Raw genomic sequence first — 11,725 nt, 5'->3', positions numbered from 1 at the left:
ATAAACTCTGTGGAAACTGTAACAAACAAAACACAAGTGCTCACACAGATCTTTCATATTTCTTACTTTAAACTACAAATTATGTATCGAACTTTAACATTTCTGCTCACCATGTAGTTATGTTTTAACAGAAGTTCGATAAAGTATCTTAAACTAACTAAACTAACAGACATGAATAGCCCGCAGCGTAAAAAAAGAGTAAAAATGTTTGTGGGAGTTTTTGCTGGAGGTCAGACTTCGTCTCCTCACCACACCTTGGCCACTTCCTTTCCAGTTACGGCCGTGACGCGTCGCCGTTAATGCGCAATGATTAGCAATCAGTGTAAGAGTGATAGCAGGCCAATGGAAGCAGAAAAGTTCCCCTTCATAAACCAATGGTGCGGCCACATTGTTAACGCGCTCAGCGAATCCCCTGCGGATCTGATGCAACAGGGCTGCAACTAAAGTTACACCTTCGAACTGCAACACGGTGTCCTTCCGCTGCGGCGCGCTGAAAACTAGTGCCTACTGTACCGTCTCACGAACGCCTCACATGTGCACGGTTTGTGTTGGAAAGAATCTGATGACGTATTTAAGTGCTGGTGTGAATGTTTAGTGCTCCAACAGACACGTGATGTTTTCTAACAAGAGATGGTAAGAAAATTTACTTTGTTTTAATTTATAAATGATTTAATGTGAAACAACAAACGAATGAATTAAAGTGAATAAAAGTGAAACGAGCTAGTGAAATAAAGTGAAGCTCGCGCACAAACGGGCTGCGGTCTCTGGATAACGGGAAAGTCCCCCAGCTTCATGACGTAACGGCCCGGTGAACTCGGTGAAGTGCGGATTAATCCCATCTGCTGTGATGCGGTCCGGGCATTAGGAGTTGGAGAAGTAGCGGATTTAAAAACTTTCTGTCTGCAAGTGTTGTCCGTTGAAATAGCGCTTCATGAAGACTCCCTGATTTCCTAAAGGGAAATGATGGCTTTTTAAACGGTGCCTGTCGTCCTCGTCAGCCTAAAGCTTCGTGTGCTTTGCTCCCGCAGCGCACTTTTTACCACTCATTCAGAAACTATGGGGTGAGTACAAGTGCCTTTTAGCCTCGTAGGAGTAAAAGAAAGTTGGGAGAAACGCGTCTTTTCTTACTTAACAAACACGTTTAGACACTTTGCAGCCAGCGTTACGCCGCGCGGTGAGTCCGGTGGTTGTTTCCCGCTGTTTGCGGGCGTTTTCGTTGCTGTGTAAAGTGACCTGGTCAAACTTGGCTTGTTACAGTGTAAACACGCTGAATGGATTCGATTTGAAAGTGCGCAACAGATGTTTCTGCCTACATTCTGTAAAATTATGTTATTTATAGAAAAAGTTAAAAAATAAGATTTGTAATCATTTTAATATTTTGAAATGTTTTTTTTAAACTGAGAGTTTTAAATTGAAATTGTGACATCAGTCAGGAATGGCTTCAAATAAAGTCTGTTTTAAGTTGGAGGTGAAAACCTGGGTGATTCATTAAACTGAAAATGATGAAAAATTAATGTGCATTTATTTTGTAATTACCTTTTTAAAATAATAAATTAATTTTTTTTGAATTACTTAAAGTTTGAAATGGGCCGTTGGAGGCTAATAAAAAATGCAACGTTCTAATTTTTCCCTCCCGCAGGTCTTCAGGTGTTTCCAGAACTCTTTCATCCAGCCAGCGCACGGTTCGTGCTTTTGAACAATTCGATCGAAGCAGAAGACACAATGGCGGCATCGATCCTTCGCAGGAAAATTCCCCCCGTTTCCACAGGCGAGCTCAGCGCTCCCCTTCTCCGACAGGCTAGCCCCAGCCAATCACGGCCACGGACGGGGGCGGAGCCAGTGGAGAGGCAGCACTTAATTGGTGAGTTTGGCCAAGACGATTTTTTATTTTTCCACATCCCGAGGTCGGAGCCGCAGTGCAGCACGGGGCTAATGTCGTACAGTGAGTACAGCTAAGTGGATATTTATCGAATGCAGACGATGCTGTTCAATCATTTTCAGATGATCGGTTAGTTGGATGTATTGCTTAATTTAAACTATTTTATTTTTCCGTTTACTCTCTCAGCCTTTGCTTATTTCACATTTTTTTTCCTTTTTTTTCTAAATTTCAAGATTTAATTTCAGTCGTTTTTTGCAAACACTTGAAAATAGAATGGATTGCTTTGCTCGTTACGTTACGCTTTCCTCTGGTTTTGAATTTTTCTAGGTGATGGTCACTCTGATTGGATGACGGAAAAAGTTGATTTGTCTTCATTTGTTTCTACGACCGAGTCTTCTCCAAGCTCATCTCTTCCGCCCTCGCCGTTAGAACAAGATGTCAAGGTGCCCTCGGATCTGGAGGTCATGACCTCTCTGCTGCAGGAGGAGCTGGCTCAGCTCGAGGACTACTTCCGCTCCGAGTCCACATCCACCGCAAACAAGTTGGAGAAATCTTCAAAATGTGATAAGGGCGCCCAAGCCATGGGCTCCCAGTCTTACTACCAGTTACCCTATGGCTCGTATGGGACCGGCCAATCAGAAGCCAGCCCTGTGGTTGTTACCTTGGCAACAGGGGAGCTGGACCTGGCCAGCTTCTGCGGCGGACCCATCAGCAGAAGCAAAATCGCAAGACCCGCTCCATACAACTACCACCACCGCTACCACCACCACAACAACGGGCGAAGAATCCTCGGCGAGACCGTGAAAGTTGCCGATGAAGTTGGACTTGATACGTGGGGCTCCAGGGGATGTTACTCAGGAAGTACAGAGCTGTCTGTGAACCACTACTCGACGCTGAAGACGGTGAGCAAGAACAGCCTGGGCAGCATCAAGAAGGTGAGAGAATGTGCTTTATCTTTGAAGGAAGAGGAGAGTTATTGTTTTTCAGAAGGAATGTTTTGCAGCGAAGAGATTGCTCGAGGTTTTTGTCTGGGTGGCTCGTACGACGGCCACCACAAGCGAGAGGGACAGTTGATGCACAATGTGAAGGTCAATGTAAGTTACGACAGCACGGGGCTTGAGGTCTTGCACTGCAGCAAAGACGGAGGACTTTCCGGGAGTATCCCCCAAGAGACAATGGTGGCCGGTGACGGATACTTCCACCAGTCCATGGCCAGCACAGAACCTTACCATAGCTTTATAGGTGACCTAGATCAGCCGTCACAAGCACAGGCTGTCGATCCCCAACACGGCCACTACCTCTACCCGGAATGCCTTGCAGACCAAAGCTACGAATGTCTGTCCAGAGGGGAGGGCGAGGGGCCGCTGCTGGGTGGCCCCATCCATCGCCCCACCCAGAGGCTAAAGGATGAGCCCTGCTCTGTGAAACCAGCTCTGGTGATGAGTGCAGTGTCTCTGGATGGCAGCAGTGGCGAGAGGAAGCAGAAGAAGAGAGACCAGAACAAAACTGCTGCTCACAGGTAAACACGCTTTGACTTTGTTCAAATGTGCAGGATGTGATGGAAATAGTAGTTTAAATGTACAGCATGGTGTTGCATAAAGCAGCCACCGCATTGCTTTAAATGTCCTGAAAAATGTAGGAGGGACGTGGAAAGTCCCTCGCTGTCTGCCAAATGCAGCCCCACCTCAGCAGTCCTACAAGTCTGGCAGCTCGGCATGTTTCACTTAAAATAGCAAGCACAGTTGTAGTCTACAGTGGGTTTTTCAGTTGTACAATAACTACAGTTGGTTGTTGCAGGGTCCACCTTATGTAAATGTAAAGCGCCTTGAGGCGACTGTTGTTGTGATTCGGGACCGTGTGAATAAAGTTGAATTGTCTCAAGGGAGGGAGCTGTTTGCCTCTGCGTCATTTAGCTTCAGAGGCCACGCACGCTCAACTCCACATTAAAGTTGCAAGGCAGCAAAATCTGTGAAACCAACCACACACGTTGTTCCTAATTGCAGGTACAGGCTGCGTAAGAGGGCGGAGCTGGACTCTCTGGAGGAGGAGCTGCACGGTCTCGAGGGGCAGAACCGGGAGCTTCGTGACAAGGCGGAATCGGTGGAGCGAGAAATACAGTACGTCAAAGATTTACTCATCGAGGTCTACAAGGCTCGCAGCCAGCGGCTCAAACAGGACGGCAGTGCCTAAAAGAAAGAAAGGAGCCCGACGCCCACGCCGACCTCACCTCCAAACCTGCCCAGCCAGCACCAAGAGAAAAATCAAGTCAAGAGCACCAACTGGTTTTTGTCTCACAAATGGTAGTTTGCATGATTTTGGTAGTTCTTTTCTTAAAAACAAATAAAATGATGTAATTGTTCTGAGAGGATGACTGATCGTACAGACCAGACGTTTCCAAATGGGTGACCTAACTATAACCAGCCTTAGCCAGGCGGCTTCCAGAGGAGATGCTGAACTTGTCCGTGACCACTGTGATCCGAACTGCACTCGCAGCCTTGTGACGACTGAGTTTGCGCTCACGACGAAGGATCGTTTACAAAACGCTCTTTGAATTAGTAGTAGTGACTGAATTTACTTGTGGTTTTTTGTGACATGCGTCAGCAGCAGCAGCATCGAGGCAGAACCATGCGAAATCTAGATTTTATTTTCTATTTTATTTTTACTTAATGATGTTCATTTATCATTTGCTTACAACAATCAACCGAATAAAGGGATTGCTGGAAAACTTGTAACATGCTCTACAAATATTCATTATCAGCAACATTTAGAGAATTTGTATTGCTAAACTGTTGAGTATTTACACCTCTTTACCCAATGCATGTTTGATTTTGGAAAAGCATGTGCGAGTGTTATTTGAAGGCAATATTCTGTTAACTGCATGGCTTCAAGATCTCCACTGCGTCAGTTTCACTGAGTTGACTTCCTCCCTCTCATCAGCTGGCGACTTTTCTCCCTCCGTCAGTGTGATTCATGCTCAGGTTTTGCTTTCTGCTCCGAGACACGAGCGTTCGCTGGCTTTCTTTTGTCCTTCTCCCTCTCTTCCGGCTGTATTTTGCGAATGAACAATCACCTGTTGACGCAACAATAAACGGTTGTTGGGTACGACTTTGTGGGAATTTTGTTTTCAATTGATCAATTTGATGTATCTGAAATTCAGGTCCTTTTAATAGTCGATGTCAATGTCAGGAAATGAAACATCAGGTCAATGACAGCCAAATAAACCAGTTATGTAGTATCATCCACCTCTGCCTTTGACTGTTTTTCTGCTCACGACACCCTGAGCCCCGTTCGGCCCAGTGCGCACACAGCGAATAAGAGCGGGCTGGGATTAAGAGATGGAGATGAAAGCCCCCGTGCCCCTCCCTTTATGTTTCCACCCTGCCCCCAAACTGCAGGTCTCAGCCCTCTGATTTTGGCTGCAGTGCAGTCAGTCTTAGTCCCAGGATTCATCGCTGGATGGCAGGCTCTGACTGACACCTGACCATTTTGTGAGAAAACAACCTTATTCCCTGGAGCCTGAGGAGCTCGCACCGAGTCCAAACAACCGCACAATCGGAGAGTGCGTTTAGAGAATTCACAAGTACGGCCCCCCCTAATATTTTAGTGCCGTTTCCTGTGTTTTGATTGATCCCCGGGGCTGAGTGGAGTCGTATCGAGCTCCGGCAGTCAACAGAAAACACAAGTTGCCTATCTCGTGTCCCAGCTCGTAGAGGGCGTGCGTGTATGAAGGCGTGTGTGTGAAATCTCTTGGTATCTCTCCTAGCAGTCGTAGGCCTTTCAAGTGCATGAGGCAATATCACACAATAGTTGCAGAAGGAGGAGAGAGATGCAAGTGAACTATCAGAATAAAAAAGTACTGGGCTGACAGAGAGCGCCATTAAATCTATTGATTCAGGCTTCTGTTTGTTGTTTGATGCAATGTAAAAACAGAGCGTGAAGCTGTTCTGATGGAGAATACGTCACAATAAATCCATGTCTCTCTACAGCATCGATGCAAGAGCTGGCAGATATGATCCCCCAGCACACACACACACACACACACACGCGCACGCACGCACACACACACGCACACACACACGCACGCACACACGCGCACGCACACACACGCGCGCGCACGCGCGCGCGCGCACGCACAGTTATTAGGAAAACGATCACATGCATATGGAGTCATAAAATTTAATATATGGAAGAAAAGTTGTGTTTCTCCTTACCATGAAATTTTGTGTCATACCACAGATTTGAGGTTTTAGCCTCATTAAGAGACGAGTTATGTTTTCATTCTTCAAACACTCACAAGAGTAAAGTGTTTATATTGTTTAGCTTAACGCTATATTGAGTAGTTTTCTTTACATATAACCAACGCATAAATTTCACCCCCATTTTCAATCGGTGCTGTACTGTACGTGTTCAGAGTTTCCGTAGATACGCTGCATATTTAAGTTTTTATTTCATACTGTGCAAAAATCTTGAGCCTTTATAATTTGTCTCCCTTGAGGCAGACATTTAAAGACGCTGGCTGCTTGTATCATTATTGTTCTTAATTTTAGTCAACGCTGACCTCTGAATCATTCAAGGAGAAAAGGCGTCCAACTCAAAGGATGAACCAGTGTTGCGTCTACACGTAAACAGTTTAGCAGAGATCCAATTCTAAATTGCATTTTAAACACTTTGTTACAGCAGGATTTGCAAAAACACATCATTTGTTTGCATTTCTCGAGTTGAATCTATGGAAAATCCTATTAGTGGAAGATTTGCATTAATTAACAAGTGAATTAAAAATTTGAAAAGTGGAGAAAGAACACCCGACACAGAAACTGAGTGATGCATTCACTGTTCACTGAAACATCAGCAGAAACGATCTCACTGGCTGCAAAGAAGGGAAACTTCTGTGCACCACCGTCTGTGGAGGGCCTGTCATGGTTTCGGCTGCATTTCAGTCAGTGGTGTTACCGGTTGTGGCGGGGCGTGGCCTGCGGTGCTGTGCAGAGGAGGCGGACGCACCTGCATGGCAACCGCAATCACGCCCCGCCGAATTAAATATTATACTGGGTCCTGTGGTTGGCGTTGTTGTTGTGGTGATGTTGAGCGGGCAGCGGGAGAGCTGCAGCTCTACGTGTATTGTGAACAGCAACCGTCCAGTATTAATAAAGAATGGTTAAAATGCCACTGGATCTGCCGTGGTCGTTTACACCGTTTTTGTCAAAATTGATGGAATTATGAAAACAGAATGGTAAATGGCCTGTATTTGTATAGCGCTTTACTCGTCCCTAAGGACCCCAAAGCGCTTTACATATCCAGTCATCCACATACTGGTGATGGCAGCTACATTGTAGCCACAGCCACCCTGGGGCGCACTGACAGAGGCGAGGCTGCCGGACACTGGCGCCACCGGACCCTCTGACCACCACCAGTAGGCAACGGGTGAAGTGTCTCGCCCAAGGACACAACGAGCAAGTCTGTCCAAGCCGGGGCTCGAACCGGCAACCTTCCGATTACAAGGCAAACTCCCAACTCTTGAGCCACGATCGCCCAGAAAGTAATGTCTGATTGGTAGTGGCTTCACTTTTGTTCTTAGCCTGATCCCAACGACATGGGCAATGAAATAAAAGCATATCTGGACAGAAACACACACTGGGACACTATCAGAGTCCAGACTTCAACACTATTAAAGCGTTGTGGGATTGTATTAAAAGCAGGGAAGAACGAAGCAATGTTTGAGCTTGGAGAAGTATTCCTGGAGACGAATTAAACACATGACAAGAATGTTTGCCTTAGAAATGTCAGATTGTGCAGAACAGTAAAAGTCGTCCTAATAAATACTGACTTTAAAGCTCAAAGTTTTTGACGTGTACATGCATGTATGTTGGAGATTTCAATAAATCACTGTAACAACTTCCCAGTCTCCTAGCAACACCTAAGGAAATAATATGGGTTTGTACAGATTTGTATATTCACATTTTCATTCCACATTTCTCATAATTAATTCTCTACAGTCTAGTTTTCATTCTGTATAGTATCATATCCAATATATTTAAATGTCATTGATTATATTCTTTGTTTTATTTTAATTACATATATATTTAAGGTTCATATATAATTGTATACATGCCAAAGTTGTTGTTAGGTTCTTTCTAAATCCATTTTTGTGAGCACTCAAAGTATTTCAGATTTTTACCATATGTAACACCCTTTCACCACTAGGTGTCTCTCCAAGCTCAGCAAAAGACTTGCTCTGCAATCAAAAACTCTGCAACATTACATTGTGGTATGAAAGTCCAATCCCAGAGCTTGTTTTGTCTCGTGACAGATCTAACCCATATGGAAAAGAAATATATAAATCTTATAAAGTTTGTATCTGTCTTGTGTGAAACTACCCGACTCACTGGACCCTCTACAGTTCGCATACCGCCACAACAGGTCCACTGATGATGCCATAGCCCTGACACTACACACTGCCCTGTCACACCTGGAGAAGAGAGACACGTATGTGAGAATGCTGTTTGTAGATTACAGCTCAGCATTCAATACCATCGTTCCCTCGAAGCTGGACAGGAAACTGCAGGATCTAGGACTGAGCAGCTCCCTCTGCAGCTGGATCCTTAGCTTCCTGTCTGACAGACGCCAGGTGGTCAGACTGGGCAGCATCACCTCATCCCCCATCACACTGAACACTGGTGCTCCACAGGGGTGTGTACTGAGCCCTCTCCTGTACTCACTCTACACCTACGACTGCACAGCCACTAACAGCTCCAACATCATTGTGAAGTTTGCGGACGACACTACAGTGGTGGGTCTTATCACCAACGGTGATGAGACGGCTTACAGGGAGGAGGTCAGCGCCCTGACCCACTGGTGTCAAGACAACCATCTCACCCTCAACGTCGCAAAGACAAAGGAGTTGATAGTGGACTTCCGGAGGTGCAGAGAAGTACACACCCCCATCACCATCAACGGCGCTGCTGTGGAGAGAGTGAGCAGCTTCCGGTTCCTTGGAGTACATCTGGCTGAGGATCTTACGTGGTCAGTACACACAAACAAAACAGTGAAGAAGGCGCAGCAGCGCCTCTTCTTTCTCAGGAGACTGAAAAGATTCGGCATGAGCCCCCGCATCCTCAGGACCTTCTATCACTGTGCCATTGAGAGCATCCTCACTGGATGCATCACCACCTGGTATGGCAACAGCACCACCTACAACTGCAAAGCTCTCCAGCGAGTAGTGCGGTGCTCTGAACGGATAATTGGAGGTGAGCTTCCCTCCCTCCAAGACATCTACAGGAAGCGGTGCCTGAGGAAAGCGGGGAGGATCATCAAGGACTCCAGTCACCCCAGCCATAAACTGTTCAGACTACTTCCATCAGGAAGGAGGTTCTGCAGCATCCGGTCCCGTACCAGCAGACTGAGAGACAGCTTTTTCCATCAGGCCATCAGACTGCTGAACACGTCATAGACACCTCAGCTTCACTACTGGAACTTTAACATTATGCACTCCATACTGTACAGTAATGCCACTGTTTTGCACATGTCTCAACTCTGTATATTTTATTTTATATATTTTATTTATTGTTTACTCTATTTAATTTGTAAAATATGTATACACACACACACACACACACACACACACACACACACACACACACACACACACACGTAGAAAAATATTTAGTATACACATCCAGAAATGCATATACTATTATATATTGTACATATATTTATTAGTTTCAGATGTAGCCATTCTTGTATTTTGCTTGTTTACATTATTGTATTTTGCACAACTCTGTTGCTTGTGAAGCTCGCACACAAGAATTTCACTCACATGTGCTGTACCAATGTACCTGCACATGTGATGTGACAATAAAAAGTGATTTGATTTGATTTGAAAAAACTTGTATGAAAAGCATATAAGAGTGAAAACAGATATAAGATCCCTTAAAAAGTTATATAATGAAACTTGTATGTTTTGTATACTTACTAAAACAATGTATGAAAGTAATGAGAAAGTGGCCACTTTCATGAGTAATCACATATAAGTTTTTACTATTTCTTTCCCATATGGGAAAAGCCTACAGCAGACAAACGGCATCTAACAGTCATGACTGTAAGAAACAAGAAAAAAGCCAACAAGGACCTGACACAGGATCTTAATAAGGCATCCGATATACAAGGAAGAACTATTGCTCAAGACTACTTGAGAAAAGTTGACTACCTGCCCAACAGAGTTCAGGCTGTGTTAGAGAATAAAGTTAGTCATGCTAAGTATCGACTTTCAAGCTTGTTACAATTGTCCAGACTTACTCTGGAGCATTAATCTGCTGGAAACAGACGATACACTGCAGTCATAAAGGCGTGAATATGGTCAGTAACAACACCCAGGTAGGCTGTGGTGTTTAAATGATGCTCTGCTGGTATCAAGGGGCCCAAAGTGGGGCAAAACTGTTTCCCCAAGACGATTACACCAGCAGCAGCCTGAACCACTGATACAGCCCCAGGTTCCTGTTTCCTGTAGTTGTGGCACCTACATTGGTTGAACTGTGTGTTATTTTTTAGTTTCTGTTGCCTTTCTGTCAGCTTGGGGCAGTAAGTGAACAAACAATTAGTCCCAATGCATTACTACTCATTCCTGACATGGAGCAAGAATTGGTCATTCCATATAAGAGAAACCAAATCTGGAAAACGTTCCCACGACTGACCTATGTGTGTCTGTAGCTATGTGTGTGTGTGGGTTTGTTCTGTACAACAGCTTTGGCAGAGCATTGTGAAAACGTTTGCATGTCTACAGCCTTGAATCTTTCATAACTTCATAAATCAGGACATGGTCACACACATTCTTATATTTCCATTCCAAATGTAAAGCCAAAAAGCACATATTCAATATCCAAGTTTGATATATCCCATGATACTAATTCTCCTTCATTCAATTCAATGTTATTTACACAGCGCCAAATCAAAACAACAGTCGCCTCAAGGAGCTTTATATTGTAAGGTAGACCCTAGAATAATACAGGCAGAGAAAACCCAACAGGTGTTTATTTAGCTGTGAATGTAATCAGGAATGGCTCTGTCCAGCGACCTTCCACCCTATGACAGCTGGACTAGATTTCAGCACTGAGTTGATAAGCAGTTAAGAAGATGGATAAATGGGAATTTAGACCAGGCTACTGAAAATACGATAAAATCAAGATGCAGCACCAGTCACTGGAGCAGTGACATCAACGGTTCCACTCTGGACCTTCACTGGTGAGGATGAATATCAAAAACATGACATATTGCATCAGTGGTTACACACAGCCACCATGAATTTACATGCTCAGTAAAGCTTCGGTCATATTGAGACATGCTGGCTAAAGAAGTAAAACGAAAGGAAGACAGAATGATATTAGAGCCAGTAGGCGAGAAAGAAGTAGGGGGCTGGTGGGGTGATGCAAGAGGAGCAGGAAAATAGAGAAGAAAAATGTGTGTGTGTGTGCATTTTAGTACAGGGGATGGCCGCAATGAGATGAATGGCCTGGAGCTCTGTTCAATGCCTGCATGTATACCAGTGAGAAAGCTGTAAATTCATTATGAGCAGTTGTACAGGGTGGTAGGTGGAGGGGGTGAGGGTAAAGTTGGCTGTGTTGGTCGGTATGAAAAAAATAGATTAAATCTTAAATTTAAACCTTAGAACTGTAGAATTGTTGGATTCTTGCAAAAATCACCAGTCAGTAAATATGTGAAACATCCAGAAAGCACTATCATTCAGAGAGCATCAACGTGATGAGTGCAAAAGAAAAAGTTTTGGAATTGTTCAAATTCTGTCGAGGCCGCTAAACTTGCAAATAACAGGAATAGTCCAGCACTTCCTCTCTGTCA

General features: G+C 44.5%; 1 protein-coding gene across 2 annotated transcripts; it reads left to right on the top strand.

Moving 5' to 3' along the window:
• The first annotated feature begins 490 nt into the window (after positions 1 to 490).
• atf5b (activating transcription factor 5b) lies at positions 491 to 5,114 on the top strand. 2 transcript variants are annotated; one of them, XM_080888472.1, is made up of 4 exons: positions 491 to 633; positions 1,640 to 1,861; positions 2,207 to 3,398; positions 3,883 to 5,114. In XM_080888472.1, the coding sequence occupies exons 2-4, from the start codon at positions 1,723 to 1,725 to the stop codon at positions 4,067 to 4,069; spliced, it is 1,518 nt and encodes a 505-aa protein (XP_080744598.1). In that variant the 5' UTR covers positions 491 to 633; positions 1,640 to 1,722; the 3' UTR covers positions 4,070 to 5,114. The 2 variants fall into 2 exon arrangements, with proteins under 2 accessions (XP_080744598.1, XP_080744597.1); XM_080888471.1 differs by lacking the exon at positions 491 to 633 and adding an exon at positions 846 to 1,061.
• Positions 5,115 to 11,725: the final 6,611 nt, after the last annotated feature.

The sequence above is a fragment of the Rhamphochromis sp. 'chilingali' genome (genome assembly GCF_963969265.1).
Source record: "Rhamphochromis sp. 'chilingali' genome assembly, chromosome: 8".
NCBI lineage: Eukaryota > Metazoa > Chordata > Actinopteri > Cichliformes > Cichlidae > Rhamphochromis > Rhamphochromis sp. 'chilingali'.
This window is presented reverse-complemented; position numbering and strand designations above follow the sequence as displayed.